Below are 20,534 nucleotides of genomic sequence, written 5' to 3'. Positions count from 1 at the left end.
GTAGTTTTTGCAGATGGTTCAAACGCAGCTACTTGGGCCCGTGCGTGGTCCTAGCGTCGAGCCATTGCGTACAGGACGCTCGCGCGCGCGGACGTATGGCAACCCCGGGTGGGGCACGCCGCCCTGTAGTCCAGTCCATTTAACTTTGGCCACGAAGGCGAGGGCCCTGTTGCCACTTCGTTCACCAGCCTTGCTCTTCACGGAGAACTGTAGTATACTTCGTTCAACAATGTTTCCACTGTTGGTCTGTTGCCTCTCCTTTCTCAAACATGATGCCGTTTCTGTGAACGCCCCGACCGCCGCATTTTAACATGGGAATCATTTCCACCTTCATCCTTGCTTAGCAGGGACAGCAGCAAGAGCTGCCAGTGCCAAACCGGCCCTGATTTGGCCCAATCATTCTCAGGCGGCAAGTCACAAATCCTTTCCTCTTACGGTACTTTGATTGAGTCGAGTTTCTGGACAGTCAAGAGCCAATTTCCACGCAAAAGATCAAACCAAGAACCATAAAAAAAAATCTTTCAGACGGGAGACGGTTTCCAGTATCTCCGTAGCTATCGCACTATGATTTTTGTGCAGATATTGCACTATGATTTTCTTCATGCATACACGGGTTCTAAACGAGCTTAAAATCATGGGTCAATTGGATCTATGCCACTCTCTATTCCACCGGTTGGAAATATGCCATTACAAAAATTTGACTTGGAAAAATGTCACTCTAACTTTTTTATACCTCTAACCATGCCATTCTTCCACTTAAAGACCAATTGTTGTTCATAAAATACATGTATTTCAGCATGTACAGACCAATTATTGTTCATAAAATACATGTATTCAGCGTGTACAGCAATCCTGCCTCCACTTTTTCTAGGGTTCGTTAGGGTCAGGATAGAGGAGCGCGTGGGGAATAATAAGAGGAAGAGGAATATAACCGTTTGACTTGGGATGGAAAAAAACTGTTCATATAGAGCTATGTGTATATGTATTTGAACAGTATACGTGATGGTATTGGACAAAATATCATGGTTAGAGGTATAATAAAGTTAGAGTGGCATTCCTCCAAGTCAAGTTTTTTAATGTCATATCTCCAACCGGTAGAAATTATAATGGCATAGATCCAATTAACCCTAAAATCATTGCACATCTACACCTTGACTAGCCAGGGAACCATTGACGGCTGATTTGATACTACATTGTGATGCCAGCAAGATCAGATTACCAAATTACCAACCCATCACTGGCCTAGCCAGGGTTTCCACTAACTATGAAGAAACCCGCACTATGAGATTTGATTTGTGTAGATATTGCACAATGATTTTTACTCATACACGTGATCTAAGAAAAAAAATGATTGCACACTTGCGCCAACAACAACTCATTCCTCAACCAAACATGCAATCTACTTACTCCTCTTTTATTACTAATTATACTATACCATTGATTTGAGACATTGATACCAAACATCAAAGAGGATCATTATTACCAAATAGGCAAGTAAGTACTTCCACCAACTCATTACTCATACCAATCCTAACCTGGCCGTCTCGCTCAGAAAAAAGAAACAAAGAACAGGCCTGGCCTAGCCTAGCCTGCACGTCCGGATCCCCTCCCACTTCTCCCTCTTCGCACGGCCACACGGCAAACAAACCGTAAATGGCCGTAAAATGCCTCATGATGGATGATGACGCAGCATTAGTAGCGCTAGAAGTTGGAAGCAGCTCGTTGACACGCATCGCTTTCCCCCGAATGAATCAAAACACAGTTGCCCCCCGTCCAAAACCTCATAACTTCCTTCCAAGTCGCCCACGCACGAGCCGCGGAGAAGGGGGGCGAGGACGGGACTGACGGACTCGTGAAGCCGTCACGCGGCGGCGGTCCGTGCTCCGTGGTAGTACTTGTAGCAGGCCGCTAGCCTCGTGCTCGGCCGGTCGTCGGCCAAGGAGGAGGAGGAGGAGGCATTCTGTTTTGCTTCTGTTGGTGGTTTCCTCTGACCTCGGCCTCGCTTGCTTCGCGTGGGGTGGGAGGGGGGCGATGGTGGGGTCGCCGACGAAGCGGTCGGCGGCGAGGCGGGTGATGGCGGCGAGGAGGCCGCTGGAGAAGGTTGGGATGGCGGGGCTGGCGGCGGCGGCCGCGGCGGCGGCCGCGCTGCTGCTGCTGTTCGTCTGCGCCACGGCCTCGCTCCGATGCTCGGCCGCCGTCGGCTACGCGCTCGCGGCGCCGCAGAAGCTCTGGTGGAGCGGCGGGGTCTCCATCGCCGCCGAGGCGTCCTCGTCGTCGGCGGCGGAGAGGCCCCGCGTCGACGTCCGTGCGGCGGCGGCGGCGGGGGAGACGGAGCAAGTCGTCGGTCCGGTGGCGGCGGCGGAGAGGGCACAAGCCGTTGTTCCGGTGGCGGCGGTGGGGGCGGAAGAGTGCGACCTGTTCGACGGGGAGTGGGCGTGGGACGACGGCCGCCCGCTCTACGAGTCCAGGGACTGCCCCTTCCTAGACACCGGCTTCCGCTGCTCGGAGAACGGCCGCCCCGACTCGTCCTACGCCAAATGGCGCTGGCGCCCGTCGCGCTGCGATCTCCCCAGGTTGGTTGGACTGGAGTTTACTAGTTCGTTCATGCTTCTGTCGTTGCTGCTACTACTACTAGTATCCCCTCTGTTTGTTTCTTCGATTAGGGGGGTTTCAGGGTTTAGACAGAAATCGATTCGACCGTGCATTCTCGCAAGTTTGTTGATGTGAAAATTTAGATACCTAAGTGAAATTTCAACAGGCCAAATTTAGATACCTACGGTGGGGAAAAATCGCATTCGTGGCACTTTATTTATTGAACTTTTGAGAGTGAAGAAATTGGCTTCTCTTTGTTGAACTTGTCAAAGTGACGAAATTAGGATGGATATGGCTTTAATTAAATAAACATGGTGCAATCTGACCACCACCTTTGTTGGGGATTAAAATCGCAGCATTAGTTCTGACTCGTGAGATGTGGATCCATGGGTAATGGGTGTGCATTTTAAATTCTATATGAACTCTGTTTAACATTAGATTATTGGAACGCGATGCTGTGGACGACCAGCTCACCTTGTGAGGTGGAGCTGCAGACTACGATGCCGGTTGCTCTCATTGAATTAGAAAACAAAGTCACACGCATACTTAGTCCTGGACTAGATATATTCCATGTTACCCTCATGAGTATTAGTTAGAGTAACCAGCATTTTTTAATTTATCCAGTCTGCCATAATGTTGCCCCTTGCCATGAGAGGTGGCCTCTTCCTGTTATTTGCAGAGATTTTTGTGTGATCTCTAGGTTTGTAATGTACCATTCAGTTGTCAGTGTGGAGGGAAAGGTCGCTGGTTAGCATTTAAGTCTAGCCTAAATCTGCCTTGTCAAAAGAACACACTAAGTGTTGATTCTTCTTTTCAAGCGCATGTATACCTTTTACCTGAGTAACTACGTTGTCCTTCATAACCACAGCAATTATGGTTATCTTACAAAGCTACCATGGACTTTGGCTGTGACTGCAGCAAATAGTTTCCTATGATTAGCACATTACTGATGGACAGAGAACTGATGAGCCTTTATGGGTCATACTGATGAACAGTACCTTGTATTGAAATGGAAAACGTGCAGATTTGGTGCTTGTGAATTTTGACATAGTCTAACTTTACTCAGAATAATCTTGCTACTAGTCTTTACTGAGAATATTACCACTTTTGAGTAACTTCAGAGTTTTTGGAAGCCTAAGAATAACAATTAATTGTCAATTTCTTTTTGGTACTCCATGTTGACCACTAAGCATGTCAATTAATTGTCAATTTCTTTTTGGAGTATGTAAATTTCATAATTCTGTTGACCGCTAAGCATGTCTGTCAGTCTGTATGATGATTGTGGTTTTGTATCGAGGAAATCGAACAATCTACACTTCTGTTCTAGCATTATGTATTAGAACTTTCTGACTTAATCATTTTTTTTCTCTAATTTATTAGATTTGATGCGAAAAGTATGCTTGAGAAACTAAGGAACAGAAGAGTTGTGTTTGTTGGTGATTCAATTGGAAGGAACCAGTGGGAGTCTCTACTTTGTATGCTGTCTAGTGCTGTTCCTGACAAGAGCTCCATCTATGAAATTCATGGGAGTCCCATCACAAAACACATGGGTTTCTTGATTTTCAAGTTCAGCGACTACAACTGTACTGTGGAGTATTACAGATCTCCTTTTATAGTGCTTCAAGGTCGTGTACCAGCTGGAGCCCCTAAGGTTGTTAAGTACACAGTTAGGGTTGATGTCATGGATTGGATGTCTGGCCGGGGTAAGTGGAGGGATGCTGATGTGTTGATCTTTAACACTGGGCATTGGTGGAACTACGAGAAAACAATCAGAGGGTAAGTAACTAGCATATATATATTTTGATTGTGTCGACTTAATTTATCATTGTCCGTTTATTGTATCATAGTGCCATTTTCTTCTTCAAGTTGATGAATTCACCTTTCAATTTCAAAATGAACTTCTACTAGCGATGCGACATCACTTCTCTTCGTTAGAGATTTACCACTTGTAACTTATTTATGTGTATACTTTTCTATTAGCTAATTTAAGACATCAACGTTCATAAAATCAACGAGGATACATAGTGTTAAGATTCGGTTAAAGCTGAATGCATCGGTCCTGAAAACTTGTGTCCTCTTTATTATCACATACAGAGAACTTACTATTGAATTTCTGTTTCTCAACCTGATCTACCTGGGTGACCAATGCATCATTACCTGTAATTTATTTCGTTTGCCATCAAATTTTCTGGATCACCATAATTGCATCTTTCGTAATCTACTTGAAATTAGGCTTACTTTTCTATTATTATACACTAGGGGTACCTATTTCCAAGAAGGAGATGAGGTGAAGATGGAGATGACTGTTCACGATGCTTACCAAAGATCAATACAAACACTATTCGATTGGCTTCACAAAGAAGTTAACACAAGCAAGACCCAGGTCATCTTCCGTACATATGCTCCTGTGCACTTCAGGTCTGTATGATGAACCACTCATCAGTGTTTGTCTTTCTTTGTATGTTTCCTTACTCGAGCATTCTATGTTTCAAGGCCCCAATCCATATATGTTCTTGATACAAAGTTCTTGGAATCACTCGACATGTTCTTGATTTGGAATTCCATTTTACCAAAATATGTTTGTTCAAAATATTACTACCGTCCTTTTTCGCAATACCAACATATAGGCAGGGGTTCCAACTGAAAAGCCGTGGCTTGGAATACTGGCTTCCTGACTTCCTATGCTATCAATCAATCATAAATTCTTTCATGTTATTGGCATTTGTAGCTATTTAAATACGTGAGCAAATTGATCTCTTAAACTAGAGTTATCCATGTTTTCTGCAGGGGTGGTGACTGGAGGACTGGAGGTAGTTGCCACTTGGAAACTCTTCCAGATACGACACCGTTTAAATCGCTGGAGCAATGGGCTGACCTGCTTCAACCTGTGCATAATGTTCTAGGGAGCAGCATCAATCCCAAGCTGCCTGGGTTAGATATATTGAATGTGACACAGATGACAGCACGGCGAAAAGACGGCCACCTCTCGGTGTACCTAAGCCCTTCAGGGCCTGTTCCTCTCCACAGACAGGATTGCAGCCACTGGTGCTTGCCTGGAGTCCCTGATACCTGGAACGAGCTTCTCTACGCCGTCTTCATGAAAAGACAGGCGATGATGGATCAGAATGTTTCCCTTGCTGGTCCAAGAACACTGAGTACCGGCTGATCAAATATGGGGGGTGTGCTGCCTGATGCTCGCCCGGTGAAGACTGGAATCAATTCCTGAAGCCAGGTTATTGTTCCGCTTTTCGATCAGGTAGCCTAATGGTGAACCACATTTTTGTAACATAGGAGTTGGCTTGCAGGAAGCTGCGCTGCTCTGCTGTGTTTGCATAACGAGAGGTTAGTGATCAATAGGTGAGAAGAATTAAAAGAAAGCAAAATAGCTTAGATTGTGCGCGATTCGCACAGAGGCGGCAAAGGTGAACAATGCTTAGGGGCTGCAGGTAGTGATGTATGTAGTATATACAACGAGGGCACCAAAATGGTTGGCTGCTGCTGTTAGATTGGGGGAGTCACCGTCGTGCTTCTGTGTAATCCTGAACTTTAACAAAATCCCAGTCGACAGTTGAGCAGTCAGATCTCTGTCGTATGGTTTCCTTTCAGACCATTGCTGTCATTAGTTGTTACATCGTCAGTAACTATTGGCGCGTGAAATTTCAGTGGATCAACTGTCCACCCAGCTGAGTACTACTTTCATCAATTAGATATGGTGATAATTTCTTGGTAAAAAACGTTATAGTACATTCCACGAGGCAAATTTTAAGCTATCTAATACTCCGTTGCACCCACACCATGCACTGGTTGAAGTTGAGCTCTAGAGACTTGATAATTTTACCAAACGAAATACCAACCAATTCCAGTGTTACCAAAACAAACAAAAAATCAACTGGTGATTGAACAAGCTCGAGACATAGATAGCCAAGTGTAAAGCACAAACTCTCCAATTAACCAGGTTGAACAGAAGACATAGAGTACAGAAAAGCTATTACCATCACTCAGGAAACTTCTACATCGTAAACTCAAACCAGTGCTCATAGCAAGCATGCCAACTTATTTACATCTCTATCATTACAGATCAGTGCCTGTCATCCTGTGAGTTCCTCTCATCTCGCTGCAAGAATCAAGATGCAGTTGAAAGCTTAGGGGACGTCATTCCTGTCTTCTTTCATTGTCCCAGAGGATGATGGCTCGCCGCTAGAAACCGGGGAGGCAGCTGCCTGCTGTGGCTCTTCCTTCAAACAAGTGCGCATCCCTGAAACTTCCTGGAGACACAAAGATCCGGGTTTTTCTGTCAGCCTAGTCGGATCATGGCGAGCAGCATGAATCATGTTGCATATAATAGCAGAGAACTTTTAATGAACTTTATAGCTAAAGCATGATTTGTCGGCTGTCAATTGTTCTTATACAGCCATTGTGCTCACTGAAAGGGCAAGGCAAAGAATTTTCAGCAAGTTCAGGCTCGCCACACACACGCGAGACCGAACTGAGAAAGGCATGATTAAAGAGAATATATATATTACAATTACAGAAGTCCAATTAACCTGGCTACTGTGCATATTTTGTATCTGTAGTTTTTTAACTATTGGCTGCAGTTATTTTGCTTTCTCAAAGTAACAATATTATGTTATCCTAATATCCTTGCTAATATCTCACATAAAAGAGGTGGACTACATAATGTTGGGCTTCGAGTTCAGACCTACTTACAAAAAATGTATCAACTGCTGAGTATATAATGTATTGACTGTTGAGTATGAATGGCCTAGACTGCTCTAAGCTTGGGCAAATTCACAAGCACCCAAAAAACTGTCGTGGTCACACAAAAAATAAATTCTGAAAAGAACAACGGCTCATGCTTAGGAGAAACATTAAATGGTGGTAATGAAAATGCAAGTTACAGCATAATAAATATATACCTTCATAAGGTGCAACCTGAGATCAGTTGGGCGAACTCCCTCGCCAATGCACACCATAACAAACTGCGAATAGTGGAAAAGAACATCTGCAGCAGCTTGCTTCTTCTGTTGAGTCTGTAAAACATAGGCACATTAGCTTACCAAACAGCAGAAACAAGGAACATTCCTAGAAAATTTTGATCCTTAAAGACAAGTGATTTAGAAATACCAATTTTTACAAAAACAAAATCTGGCTCAGTTAAAGGCATAAATTCAAGATGAATTGGTCCAAGAACATGCTTCAGTTTTTTCTAAGTAATCGTACAATTGAAGGTTGCCGCACTTAAAGATGTCTTATGTGAATCTAGCATGGTAAACAAGGCATGAAGGCAGCAACTCTCCATGTGTCCAAACCAGCGCAACGGGATTCCAATAGAGAAATGCGGAAGTATAGCAAACAGATAATAGAACAAAGAACCAGAATTCTTTTTGCTTACTCCCTATTTATTTTGATAATGTGTGGTTTGACCATCATAAGTTGAACTTTGGCCATCAATTAAGCCCACACTATGTGAGTTATGAGACACAAAATTGATACTATTGGATCTGTACTGAAAACATATTCCTATCATTGTGACCTTGTAACTGAACAAAGTAATTGTACAGGAGATTAGCAGTTATAGTTCAATTTAGGACAATAAAACCACCCTATAAAAAATAATAGAAGGATTACCTCATAGTCATCCTCAGAGGTCATGGGAGTGTCTTGTGCAGCCATTCTTTATCTATCTTCTTATCCTGTTTGAAGTAGGGAACGGATCAGACGTGGGTGCTTGAAACATATCTGAACCTACATTTCTCTAGATTCAGAAAGAAATGAAAACAGTGATAAACAGAAGGCCCAGTTATATGTATACCATTTAGATATTGTTGCCTAATTGTAGTGGAAAATACTTTGTTTACGGAAAATTGAGGATTTTCCTAAATAGGCTGGCCTTTCAGGAAATGTGCTAGTGCCTTTTATTTTTGACAGCCTGGAAATGTGCCAGTACATCCTACAGAGTTCAACAGCGGTGAACGAGGGGAATATTCTACTACCTCCGATCCATAATAAGTGTCGCTAATTTAGTACAACTTTGTACTAAATCAGTGACACTTATTACAGATTGGAGGGAGTAACTATTAATGGAAATACAAGCAGGGGCGAAATCACCAAAACAGAGCTTATAATGAGTATTTCCTGCACATATTTCCTATCGACTAGTGTTGAAGCTGTATAACAGCAAATGTCATAAAATAGTTCTGTTAACTCAACTGACATATGCATGAAGTTTCTTGCAGAAAATTATACAATTGCTAGAGGCCTGAGCTAGTAGATGTACAGAATAAGGTTTGCCAGCTTATACATGGCCCTATCAGTAACAAGAAGAAACAACATGACGTCATTTTCTTGTCCTTTCATCCCCACATTCTCCAACACAAGTAGATGCAATAATCTAAATTGCATCAAGCACCTCGTATTACCAGAAGACTGCAGACCAGACTCTTTTCCCGGCAGATATTGCACCTTATCAACTATGCTACCATTGCTTTACAAACCTGACGATCTGTTTACAGTTTTGACGAGATCAAACAAGGCAAGAGCTACACTAACCTCGTAAAACTGGGATTCGCCGCCGAGGCTCAAATCAATCTCCGGCTGGGGCTCTTCTCCTCTCCTGCTTTCCGCGCCAACCTAGAACGAGTGGCGGAATCGGTTGAGGTAGGAATCGGAATCAATATGTAGACGGCGGAGGAAGAGGATTCCGACCGGCGTGGGGTTTGATACGGGGATCGATCGATCGGTACGAAGCAGGAGACGATGAGGAGGAGGAGGCGATTTGGGGATTTCTCTCTCGGCTCCTTCGATGTGATTGGCGCTCGCTCGCTCGCTTGGGCTTCAGGAGATTCGGCCCACTACTGCCGAACTGGGCTTAATAGTGAAAGTTGGGCCTTCCTGCCTTCCAGTTCCAGTCCTGGATGAGTCTCTGCTAGTCTGCTCTGCTCTCCTCGACCCGTCCGCCTCCAACCAACCACGGGCATGGCTGTCGCGACGGAAGATGCCGCGCCTGCGCCCGCCGTCCCCGCGGCCGCTTCTGATCCCGCCGCCGGTGAGTGAGCCCCTTCCAGCTTGCCGTCCCTTGATCGTCCGGACTGCCGCTTAGCGAAATTCCTTCTTCCTTTTGTTCCTACTGCGGTCTCTGGGGGTGTTTGACTCTCCGACGTGACGAATCAAAGTCTTCAATTCAGCGGAGCTTCCTTTTTTTTTTTTGCAAATTTGGCGTGGAATTGCTGTACGTTTTTCCATTCTGGTTTTGTAGGAAAATTATATAGTCTTTTTGATACAGGCTCTTTTCTACTGGTTCGTGTTGTCCTCTATTCGATCTAAGGGGTCAAAATCACTTTGTGTCTAGCTGAAGGCTCAAATCAGCTTATATGTTTCATACCCGTTAACAAATGAAGTGAATTAGTTGTGTATACATTGCAGATCACACTGCCCCCCTTCTCTAATGAATGTGTAAAAAAATGTTCAAATGAAATAGCAAAAATAATATTAAAAATTTGATTACTCTATGCAATGGCAGTGTAATTAGTTTAAGTACGGGTTTGTAGCACAACTCAGTTCTATGATTATGTACTGCTATTTCTGGAGCTCTTGCTTCACATTTTAGTATTTTACGGGATCACATTGTGTTACTTGACACTATGCACCAACAGGGAGATACTACAAAATATGCAAATCTGTGTCAAGGTGGAGGATAAATTCGCCGCATTTTTCCCTTTCATGCTTGACTTATGTTTTGATATTTTCAGGTCCTATTGATGATGAGATTACAGTGGAGGAAACTTCTTTTGTGCATACTGAACCTCCCCAAGATGACAATGCCCCACCTGTGGTTACCACTGATACGGAAGTTCTCCATGACAAAGTTAAGAAGCAAGTCATTAAAGAAGGCCATGGGAAGACACCCTCAAAATTTTCCACATGCTTTGGTAAGTATGACTCAAATAATTGTTTGTCTTGGTTATGCTGTTGATTTCTGGCTTGGTGCTACAATTATATAAAACCTGCTCTAGCCTTTCTCGTCTAAATATGCATCTAATTGTTGTGTTCACTGGTACCATGCTAAAAAGTCATATTCCAAATTCACGTTACTAAAGGGGAACCATTTCAAAATTTTCATCCCTCTTTGTTCTGTGGAAGACACCAGTAATCCTGATTCATGACCATGAGATGACACTCAGCCCCTTTACAGTTTCAATACAGATAACTGGTTATGAGGGCATAAGCTCTTGACCTTTGTACGGCATGCATCATGTTTTATTCGTATGCTGCATTTCCTGCTTTCATACTTGTATTTGATATTGAAATTGATTGCACCTTCCTGTTTATCTGTTTTCCTTTCATTAAGGATACCATTACTTTTCTGTTATATTTTAGCTTTGCTCATTTGTTATGCATAGGCCATAGCCTGCTTCAGTGAGATTACTATTTGTCCGTTTGACATCTAGATTGAGGCAGCTCAAGTTCTTTAATATATCAGCATGCCGTCCTGTCCTGAGTTTCAGAGTACACATTTAATTATTTATTCAGTGGTTTGAAGGAGGGTAACCGTGGAATAATGGTTGTTTCAAACCTTGGCTTGCAGTGCATTATAGAGCATGGGTTCAAAGCTCTCTTCATAAATTTGAGGATACTTGGCAAGAACAGCATCCAATTGAAATTGTTATTGGAAAAGGTACAAGTTTCTCTTATTTTATTCCCAGCTTTTCTCTACCGTATATGTTATGTATAATTTTCATATCTTGCAAGATTGTACTTGTAAGATTCAGACTACGAAGCTTGTTTTTGAGCAACCATTACAGAACTTATTTTGCATAATATTCTGGTTTTCTAGTGATGTGATAATAGTTCTAAGAAGGAAGGTTGTTAAAGTCATTAGTTTACAAATAACTGGTTCCTAGTCACACTTGCTCTTGCTATTCTAATAAATTGTGAAAGGTTGGCATTTGCATTACTTAAAAGAAAACTTGCTTCTGTGTCTGAAACTATAAATGGCAATTGCTTGCATAGTAACTTGTCAAAATATCTGCTCTCATCCACAGAGAAAAAGCAAATGACTGGTTTGGGCATTGGTGTTGGTAACATGAGAAGCGGGGAACGTGCATTGTTGCATGTTGGCTGGGAGCTAGGCTATGGTAAAGAAGGAAGCTTTTCATTCCCAAATGTCCCTCCAACAGCAGACCTTATATATGAAGTTGAACTCATTGGATTTGATGATGCCAAAGAGGTAATGACAGTTGACAAACACCCTCATCTGTCCTATCGCCATTCCAATAAAGAAAGGGCTTAATAAAAACTATTGCCATTTTTTAATGTAAAACACTAAAATAACTCATTATCCGTTTGTCTGGGATACTATTGATAATAGACTGAGATGTTCTTTAGCGGATTATCATTTTATATACCTGTTCTCAAACACTGGATTTTTCTATGAGAAGCTCATAATTAGGGTGACATGTCTAAACAAATCAGGGCAAAGCCCGTAGTGACATGACGGTAGAAGAGAGGATTGAAGCAGCAGACAGGAGGAAGCTTGAGGGTAACGATTACTTCAAAGAGAAGAAATTTGAGGAGGCTATGCAGCAATACGAGATGGTTAGTGGTGTGTTTTACTTGCAAATTCCATCATTTTTTTTATTCGTTTAGATACTCCATATGACAGTATTGTACTGCTTTCTCTTTTCCAGGCTGTGGCATACATGGGAGATGATTTCATGTTTCAGTTGTTTGGAAAGTACAGAGATATGGCTTTGGCTGTGAAAAACCCTTGCCATCTCAACATGGCGGCATGCCTGATCAAACAAAAGAGATTTGATGAAGCTATCGCACAATGTAGCATCGTATGTTCATCACTCGTTCTATTGCATTTCATGAACTTCACTTTTGCACTCATCATTTACTTTACATGAGGGCCACTAGTTTGGTTCCTGTATAGCTTTGCATAAAGTAGATATTGGGTTTGATATTCAAAGTTTCAAACACTAGACATACGATATTCAAGCACTTATGGCTAAGAAATGGTAGAATCTCTCCTAGTGTTAGTATCAGCCTGTGTTATATCGATGTACTTAGTTCTCCAATTTAAATTATCACCATGAAGTCGACATAGAAGTAGTGGTTTGATGGTTAGTAAACTGAATAATATTGCCTCCCTATTGTAGTTTTGCTCGCTTTTTCTTAAAAGAATTAAGCAACTGCTTTTCATTTATCGATGAGTTGTGTGATCCTATTCTCCAGGTGTTGTCAGAGGACGAAATCAATGTCAAAGCACTCTTCAGACGCGGGAAAGCTAGAGCGGAGCTCGGCCAGACTGAATCGGCAAGGGAGGACTTCCTGAAGGCCAAGAAGCACGCCCCAGAAGACAAGGAGATCCTGCGGGAGCTCCGTTTGCTTGCCGAACATGATAAAGCTATATACCAGAAGCAGAAAGAGATGTACAAAGGCCTCTTCGGGCCGAGGCCCCAACCCAAACCCAAGGCCAGGAATTTCATCCTCCTCTTCTGGCAGTGGCTCGTGTCGCTGATACGTAATCTCGCTAAGATATTCACACGCAAGAATGACTAGCAAAGTCTAGCATGATCTGCCTCCTAGGGGCCTTGTGTGCAAGTGCTGTAGGTTGACGGTGACACCGAAGAACCTGGTGATGATCATTTATGGTTCCTTCTCTGTAACTTATTGCTTTCACCTTTGACTTTACGGATTGTATTTCTATTTCTATAGTATATAAACTTTGGCATCGTTGGAGCCTGTTTAAAAAACTTGGCCATCGTTGGTATGGAGTATTGCTAGGCGAAACGGCGTGACTCCCAAGGCAATCTTGGATGTCCGTCCACGCCAATGAGGACAGGAGCTTCTGCTCGCCTGCCCTGCTACTCAGGTCACATGGATTAACACCCACGGTTAGCTGGTAGTCAAGGCATTTGGTTGGCCATCTTCACCTTTTCAATTCTTCTACCAATTTTTATTTGTGTAGGCTAGTATGGATTAACAAGCTTCCCTGAAGAGAAAGAGACATGGACTGAGCAAGTATGACCCTTCCTTCTTAACTTGGTTATGGCAGCTGTTCCATCGCATAAGTTTTCTAGACAAGCTAGGAGAAGTTTCCTAGTTCGTGCATGCTGCTGACTTGCTAAGCAGCAAATTAACGAAGGCCCAAGTCAACATGAGTTTTTCCATGGTGCATGTCTGTTTCAAAGATCAGTCTAGAATCTCTATCAGTGTTGTGGAATTGTAAGCAGAAGCTAGGTGGAATACTTCACGCCACAAAATGGTGATGTTTCCAGTGAGTGCCTTTACCTACTTGTTGGCAATAAACAAGTTATTCTGTGCAGCAACCTGCAATTTCTTCTCCTTGCCTTCTGCCTGCCCTCTCTTCTCTCCGATTGCAGGACTTGGAGATGGAGCTTGCCATATCTGCAGTAACAGGTGAACTGGTGAGCCGATTCGTCTCCTTCCTCACCGACAGGTACCACTCAAGCCAGGCATCCTCGCAAGAGAAGCAGTTGGAGAGGCTTCAGCAGCTCCTCCCAAGAGCTCACATGGTCGTCGAGGAGGCAGATGGGCGATACATCACCAACTCCAGGATGCTGGCACAGCTCAAGGTGCTTGCAGATGCCATGTACCGTGGCTACTGGGCGTTTGACTCATCCAAGTATATGTCGCTTGAGCTTGAGGAGACTTCCATGGTGGAGGAAGAGCAGCAAGAGGTTAGCTACTCATCTGCTCTCAAACGCTTTCGCACGATTGACAGCAGGGCTAGGAAGAACAAGGCCAGGCACCTTCTTGAGGTTCGAGAAGTATCAGAAATCTTGGAGAATGTTCTTGCTAACATGACGGAGTTTCTTGTGATTTTGGGTGGGTGTGAACGTGTTATTCCACGTAGACCATATGATGCATATCTTTACAACATGAACATCATGTTCGGACGCCACGCTGAGAAGCAAACCCTCCTCAACTTCATGTTGCACCATGACTCTCATGGCAGTGGAGGTTTGCCCTCTGTTCTTCCGGTCATCGGCGCTCCTTTAGTCGGGAAGAGAACTCTTGTCGCCCATGTATGCAAGGATGACAGGGTTCGCGCACACTTCTCTTCGATCTTGCGCTTAAATGGTGATGTTTCCTTGTGTGGAATAGCCGACCATGGCGGCAGTCTCTTGTCAGGGAAGAAGATTCTGATCATCTTAGAGCTTTACTCCAATGTCGACGAGAAGGATTGGGCCAAGTTCTATTCATCTGTGGCCAGCATGGCTAGAGGAAGCAAGGTGATCATCTTAAGCCGGCATAAAAACTCAAAGCTACTAGGAACCGTCAAGCCAATTATTCTCAACGCCCTGTCATACGAGGAGTTCAGCTACTTGTTCAAGACACTCGCATTCGGAAGCGCTAACCCAGCGGAAAACCTGCGGTTGGCACGGATAGCAGATGAATTCGCCAAGGAGTTGCATTTGGAATGGTCTCTCGTCACGGCGAACCTGTTCGCGAATGTGATGCGAAGGAATATGGACGCCCGTTTCTGGCTAGAAATGCTGAGCAGGTGTAGAAGATTAGTCCGGAGGAACATTTCCATGTTTGGTGAGCACCCGAGGTTCCTTGTCAAGAGCCGTCAGGTGGATGTCTCGGATATTGTGTTGTGTGATCATGCTGCTCCACTGAGCATTGTATCTTGTTCTATTCCTGGCAGCAGCAGAACTGAATTAGTTGCCGCGAGAAAGGAATTGCCCAAGGTGGCGCTTGGGGATTTGTTGGTAGATCCCGGTGTTAGACCGAAAGGGGAGTTCAATGTGTTCGTGGAATCAAGGCTGCCACCTTACACTTCATTTGTTCACTTCGTTCCAAACCGTTCTGCCCAAGATACTCCTCAGTTAGGGATGAAACGTCGAGGGGTGCCTTTGTAATCTCACAGCCTTTTTTGTTCCACGAGAGACAGAGAGAACTGTAACCTCACTGTCGGATGTGCCTAATGCAACAAATCAGGGCAAAGCCCGTAGTGACATGACGGTAGAAGAGAGGATTGAAGCAGCAGACAGGAGGAAGCTTGAGGGTAACGATTACTTCAAAGAGAAGAAATTTGAGGAGGCTATGCAGCAATATGAGATGGTTAGTGGTCTGTTTTACTTGAAAATTCAATCAAATTTTCTTATTCGTTTAGATACTCCAAATGACGGTATTGTACTGCTTTCTCTTTTCCAGGCTGTGGCATACATGGGAGATGATTTCATGTTTCAATTGTTTGGAAAGTACAGAGATATGGCTTTGGCTGTGAAAAACCCTTGCCATCTCAACATGGCGGCATGCCTGATCAAACAAAAGAGATTTGATGAAGCTATCGCACAATGTAGCATCGTATGTTCATCACTCGTTCTATTGCATTTCATGAACTTTCACTCTTGCACTCATCATTTACATTACATGAGGGCCACTAGTTTGGTTCCTGTATAGCTTTACATAAAGTAGATATTGGGTTTGATATTCAAAGTTTCAAACACTAGACATACGATATTCAAGCACTTATGGCTAAGAAATGGTAGAATCTCTCCTTGCGTTAGTATCAGCCTGTGTTATATCGAAGTACTTTAGTTCTCCAATTTAAATACTTTAGTTCTCCAATTTAAATTATCACCATGAAGTCGACATGGAAGTAGTGGTTTGATGGTTAGTAAACTGAATAATATTGCCTCCCTATTGTAGTTTTGCTCGCTTTTGCTTAAAAGAATTGAGCAACTGCTGTTTTATTTATCGATGAATTGTGCAATCCTACTCTCCAGGTGTTGTCAGAGGATGAAATCAACGTCAAAGCACTCTTCAGACGCGGGAAAGCTAGAGCGGAGCTCGGCCAGACTGAATCGGCAAGGGAGGACTTCCTGAAGGCCAAGAAGCACGCCCCAGAAGACAAGGAGATCCTGCGGGAGCTCCGTTCGCTTGCCGAACATGATAAAGCTATATACCAGAAGCAGAAGGAGATGTACAAAGGCCTCTTCGGGCCGAGGCCCCAACCCAAACCCAAGGCCAGGAATTTCATCCTCCTCTTCTGGCAGTGGCTCGTGTCGCTGATACGCAATCTCGCTAAGATATTCACGCGCAAGAATGACTAGGAAAATCTAGCATGATCTGCCTAGTAGGGGCCTTGTGTGCAAGACTGCAAGTGCTGTTGGTTGACGGTGACACTGAAGAACCTGACAATGATCATTTATGGTTCCTCCTCTGTAACTTATTGCTTGCATGTTTGACTCGACAGATTGTATTTCTATTTCTGTAGTATATAAACTTGGGCATCATTGGAGCCGGTAAAAAAAACTTGGGCATCGTTGGAGCTGGTAAAAAAAAAACTTGGCCATCGTATTGCTAGAAATTTTGGGCTGACATCTTCTTGTTTTGCTGAAGGCTGGAACTGGCAGTTTCAGAATGTCTTTCCCCCTGAAATCTGAATGGTGAAACTGATACTGATACTGATACTGCCAGAATCTTGCGTTACGAAGACAAGATACTCCCTTGTGGTGCCTGGTTGGTGTCCGACGAAATGGCTGCACGCCGATGAGGACAGCAGCTTCTGCCGGCCTGGCCAGCCACTCATTTCACATGGATTGGCTCCCACGGTTAGCTGGTAATCAAGGGCATTTGGTTGGCCAACTTCGCCTTTTTAATTCTTATACCCATTTTATTTATGTAGGCCATAACAAGCTTCCCTGAAGAGAAACAGACATGGACTGAACAAGTATGACCCTTCTTAACTTTGCTATAGTCGCTGTTCCATCCCATAAGTTTTCTAGACAAGCTAGGAGAAGTTTCCCAGTTCGTGCATACTGCTGACTTGGTAAGCAGCAAATGAACAAATACCAAGTCAACGTGGGTTTTTCCATGGTGCACATCTGTTTGAAAGATCAGTCTAGAATATCTATTAGTGTTGTGGAATTGTAAGCAGAAGCTAGGTGGAATACATCGCGCCACAAAATGGTGATAATTTTTTTTTCTTCAGTTTGTGCCTTTAGCCCTTTACCTACCTGTTTGGCAGTAAACAAGTTACTCTGTGAAGCTAGCCAACACAGCAAACTTCAATTTCTTCTTCTTGCCTCCTGCCTGCCCTCTCTTCAATTGCAGGACTTGGAGATGGATCTTGCCATATCTGCAGTAACAGGTGAACTCGTGAGCCGATTCATCTCCTTACTAGCCCACAGGTACCACAAAAGCCGGGAATCCTCAGAAGAGAAGCAGATAGAGAGGCTTCAGCAGCTGCTCCCAAGAGCTCACATGGTCGTCGAGGAGGCGGATGGGCGATACATCACCAACTCCGGGATGCTGGCACAGCTCAAGGTGCTCGCGGACGCCATGTACCGAGGCTACTGGGCGTTGGGTGCGTCCAAATATATGTCCCTTGAGCTTGAGGAGACTCCCATGGAGGAGGAGGAGAAGGTTAGCAACTCATCTGCTCTCAAACGTTTTCGCACAGTTCATGGCAGGGCTAGAAACAAGAACAAGGCCTGGCACCTACTGGAGCTGCGAGGAGCATCGGAAATCTTGGAGAATGTTCTTGCTAACATGACAGAGTTTCTTGTGATTTTGGGTGGGTGCGACCATGTTATGCCACGCAGACCATACGATGTGTATCTTTACAACGACAACATCATGTTTGGACGCCACGCCGAGAAGCAAAAGCTCCTCAACTTCATGCTGCTGCAGCATGACTCTCCCACTAGTGATGGGGATTTGCCGGCTGTTCTTCCGATCATCGGTGGTCGTTTAGTCGGGAAGAGAACTCTGGTCGCCCATGTATGCAAGGATGACAGGGTTCGTGCACACTTCTCTTCGATTCTGCGCTTGAATGGCGATATTTCCTTGTCTGGAATCGCTGACCTTGGCAGCAGTCTCTTGTCAGGGAAGAAGATTTTGATAATCGTTGAGCTTTACTCTGATGTCAGCAAGGAGAACTGGGCCAAGTTCTATTCATCCGTTGCGAGCTTGGGTAGAGGAAGCAAGGTGATCATCCTAAGCCGGCATAGAAACTCAGAGCTACTAGGAACCGTCAAGCCAATTCTTCTCAGCGCCCTTTCATACGAGGAGTTCAGCTACCTGTTCAAGACACTCGCATTCGGCAGCGCGAGCCCAGCGGAACATCCACGGCTAGCAAAGATAGCGGACGAGTTCGCGGAGGAGTTGCATTCCGAATGGGACCTTAGCAAGACAAACATGTTCGCGGACGTATTGCAAAGGAAGCTGGATTTCCGTTTCTGGTTGGGAATGTTGAGCAGGCTCAGAAGAGTAGTCCGGAGGAATGTGTCCTTGTTTGGGGAGCACCCGAGGTTGCTTATCCGAACACCGCATCAGTTGGATTTCTCAGATGTTGTGTTGTATCCTGCTGCACCACTTGGCTTGGTATGTTGCTGTATTCCTGGCAGCAGCAGAACTGAATTAGTTGCTGCGAGAAAGGAATTGCCCAAGGTGGCGCTTGGGGATTTGCTGGTAGATCCTGGTGTTAGGCCGAGAGGGGAGTTCAATGTGTTGACATGGGAATCAAGGCTGCCACCTTACACTTCATTTGTTCATTTTGTTCCAGATTGCGCTCCAGATGTGGCCCAAGATAGTCCTTGGTTAGGGAGGAAACGTCGAGGAGTACCTTTGTGAGAATTGTAATTCTAATGTAATACTCCATTAGTTTGTTATCAGATGATTCAGATCCATGCATTGGTGTTTAATTCATGGATGTTTGCCACTCTCTCTGTTCCGAAATAGGCGACGTTTTAGTTGTGGATAGTCTGCTTGGGTGGGTAGAGTTGTCTTTAAACTATACTGAAATGATAGTACTCCCTTCGATCCATATTACTTGTTTCAAATTTGCCCAAATATGGATGTATCTATGTTTAAAAAACATCTAGATACATGTAATATTTTGACAATTAATATGGATCGAAGGGAGTAGTTTTTTCTTCCTTTTTGCATACTAAAATATTTGTTGGTGTTGAACAAATGGGGAATAACTCTTAGTGTCTTTTGTATGGATAAATGGCTGAACTTGTCTACTTGGTTGATCGTGCTCTCTATAATACTTCCTTCTCTTTTTATAAGAACACAGTACAAACGCAGACGCTCACAACACACCACACTCACCCTTATGAAAGCACACACGCACACACTACCCCTAGGAACCCTGTTACATTAGGTCACTTCCTATTTGCATCAGGAGGTTGTAAACAGAAAGAAAAGAGATAAGTGTCTTTTTCGTCCCTCAACTATCGTGTCCGTGCCGACTTTGTCCCTCAACTTATTTTCGGTGCGAACTCCGTCCCTCAACTCGCAATACTGGGCTAATCTCGTCCTCGGCTGGTTTAGATCAGTCAAAACCGGGTTTGACCCTAACGTGGCAGATTATCAGTTGTTTTGGTTGCCACACATGCATGTTAATTATGTGGCAAATTATGGTAGGGGGCCACCAGTCCATCTTCTTTTCCCTACATACCTTTCTCTCTCTCCTCTCTCTCGATGCTGGGTTGCCTTCTGCTGTTTACAGATGCATAGCCGCATCATTGAGAACGACACAATACAGTAGCATTCTGAACTAGGCAATACACCAAACAACAAGCAAACGTGCTGCTACAAAATGACAGATATGCATCCTAGAATTTCTTTGAAACGGGCCGATCGGCTGACGCTGCCGTCCAGCAGCCGCAGTCCAGCCGCCTTGGTCCGGCCACCGCCGCAGTCCTTCCACGGCCTCAACCTGCCACCGCCATAGTCTTGTCGCCGTTGCCGCAGTCCACCACCAGGCGTAGCCGTGCACACGCACCAGGGACCAGCCGCTGCTGGTAGTTAGTACTCGTAGCGTGGGATGGGGATTCCCTCCTCTCTTTTTTTCTGTTTCTCGTGCAAAATGGGGGGAGCGGGGGGTTAGGGAGAGGAGAGAGAGAAAGAGAAAAGAAGAGAGATTAGTTTGCAGGCCCTGCCATAATTTGTCA

At 44.3% G+C, this 20,534-nt stretch overlaps 6 protein-coding genes across 6 annotated transcripts; 5 read left to right on the top strand and 1 right to left on the bottom strand.

Moving 5' to 3' along the window:
• The first annotated feature begins 1,689 nt into the window (after positions 1 to 1,689).
• On the top strand, positions 1,690 to 6,221 carry LOC100826602 (protein trichome birefringence-like 11). Its single transcript, XM_014902024.2, has 4 exons — positions 1,690 to 2,573; positions 3,973 to 4,368; positions 4,852 to 5,010; positions 5,380 to 6,221. Exons 1-4 carry the CDS (start codon positions 2,032 to 2,034, stop codon positions 5,756 to 5,758), a joined length of 1,476 nt encoding a protein of 491 aa, XP_014757510.1. The 5' UTR covers positions 1,690 to 2,031; the 3' UTR covers positions 5,759 to 6,221.
• Positions 6,222 to 6,482: 261 nt separating this feature from the next.
• LOC100826917 lies at positions 6,483 to 9,431 on the bottom strand. The gene is made up of 5 exons (XM_010240427.3): positions 9,298 to 9,431; positions 9,142 to 9,222; positions 8,221 to 8,285; positions 7,509 to 7,622; positions 6,483 to 6,857 (listed from the first exon to the last, which is right to left on the bottom strand). Exons 3-5 carry the CDS (start codon positions 8,263 to 8,265, stop codon positions 6,735 to 6,737), a joined length of 282 nt encoding a protein of 93 aa, XP_010238729.1. The 5' UTR covers positions 8,266 to 8,285; positions 9,142 to 9,222; positions 9,298 to 9,431; the 3' UTR covers positions 6,483 to 6,734.
• Positions 9,432 to 9,480: 49 nt separating this feature from the next.
• On the top strand, positions 9,481 to 13,329 carry LOC100825464 (peptidyl-prolyl cis-trans isomerase FKBP42). The gene is made up of 7 exons (XM_003578877.4): positions 9,481 to 9,637; positions 10,341 to 10,520; positions 11,177 to 11,266; positions 11,634 to 11,818; positions 12,064 to 12,186; positions 12,279 to 12,431; positions 12,829 to 13,329. Exons 1-7 carry the CDS (start codon positions 9,568 to 9,570, stop codon positions 13,153 to 13,155), a joined length of 1,128 nt encoding a protein of 375 aa, XP_003578925.1. The 5' UTR covers positions 9,481 to 9,567; the 3' UTR covers positions 13,156 to 13,329.
• Positions 13,330 to 13,673: 344 nt separating this feature from the next.
• Positions 13,674 to 19,281, top strand: LOC104584792 (peptidyl-prolyl cis-trans isomerase FKBP42). Its single transcript, XM_010240426.3, has 3 exons — positions 13,674 to 15,687; positions 15,781 to 15,933; positions 16,356 to 19,281. The coding sequence occupies exons 1-3, from the start codon at positions 15,583 to 15,585 to the stop codon at positions 16,680 to 16,682; spliced, it is 585 nt and encodes a 194-aa protein (XP_010238728.1). The 5' UTR covers positions 13,674 to 15,582; the 3' UTR covers positions 16,683 to 19,281.
• On the top strand, positions 13,989 to 15,485 carry LOC104585196 (disease resistance protein RGA2). Its single transcript, XM_010241220.3, has one exon. It carries the CDS (start codon positions 13,989 to 13,991, stop codon positions 15,483 to 15,485), a length of 1,497 nt encoding a protein of 498 aa, XP_010239522.1.
• LOC100838826 (putative disease resistance protein RGA4) lies at positions 17,695 to 19,177 on the top strand. Its single transcript, XM_024454672.1, has 2 exons — positions 17,695 to 19,044; positions 19,139 to 19,177. Exons 1-2 carry the CDS (start codon positions 17,695 to 17,697, stop codon positions 19,175 to 19,177), a joined length of 1,389 nt encoding a protein of 462 aa, XP_024310440.1.
• Positions 19,282 to 20,534: the final 1,253 nt, after the last annotated feature.

Source organism: Brachypodium distachyon, chromosome 4 (assembly GCF_000005505.3).
Source record: "Brachypodium distachyon strain Bd21 chromosome 4, Brachypodium_distachyon_v3.0, whole genome shotgun sequence".
Taxonomy (NCBI): Eukaryota; Viridiplantae; Streptophyta; class Magnoliopsida; order Poales; family Poaceae; genus Brachypodium; species Brachypodium distachyon.
The sequence above is the reverse complement of the archived record's forward strand: the minus strand, read 5'-3'. Positions and strand labels throughout refer to the sequence as shown.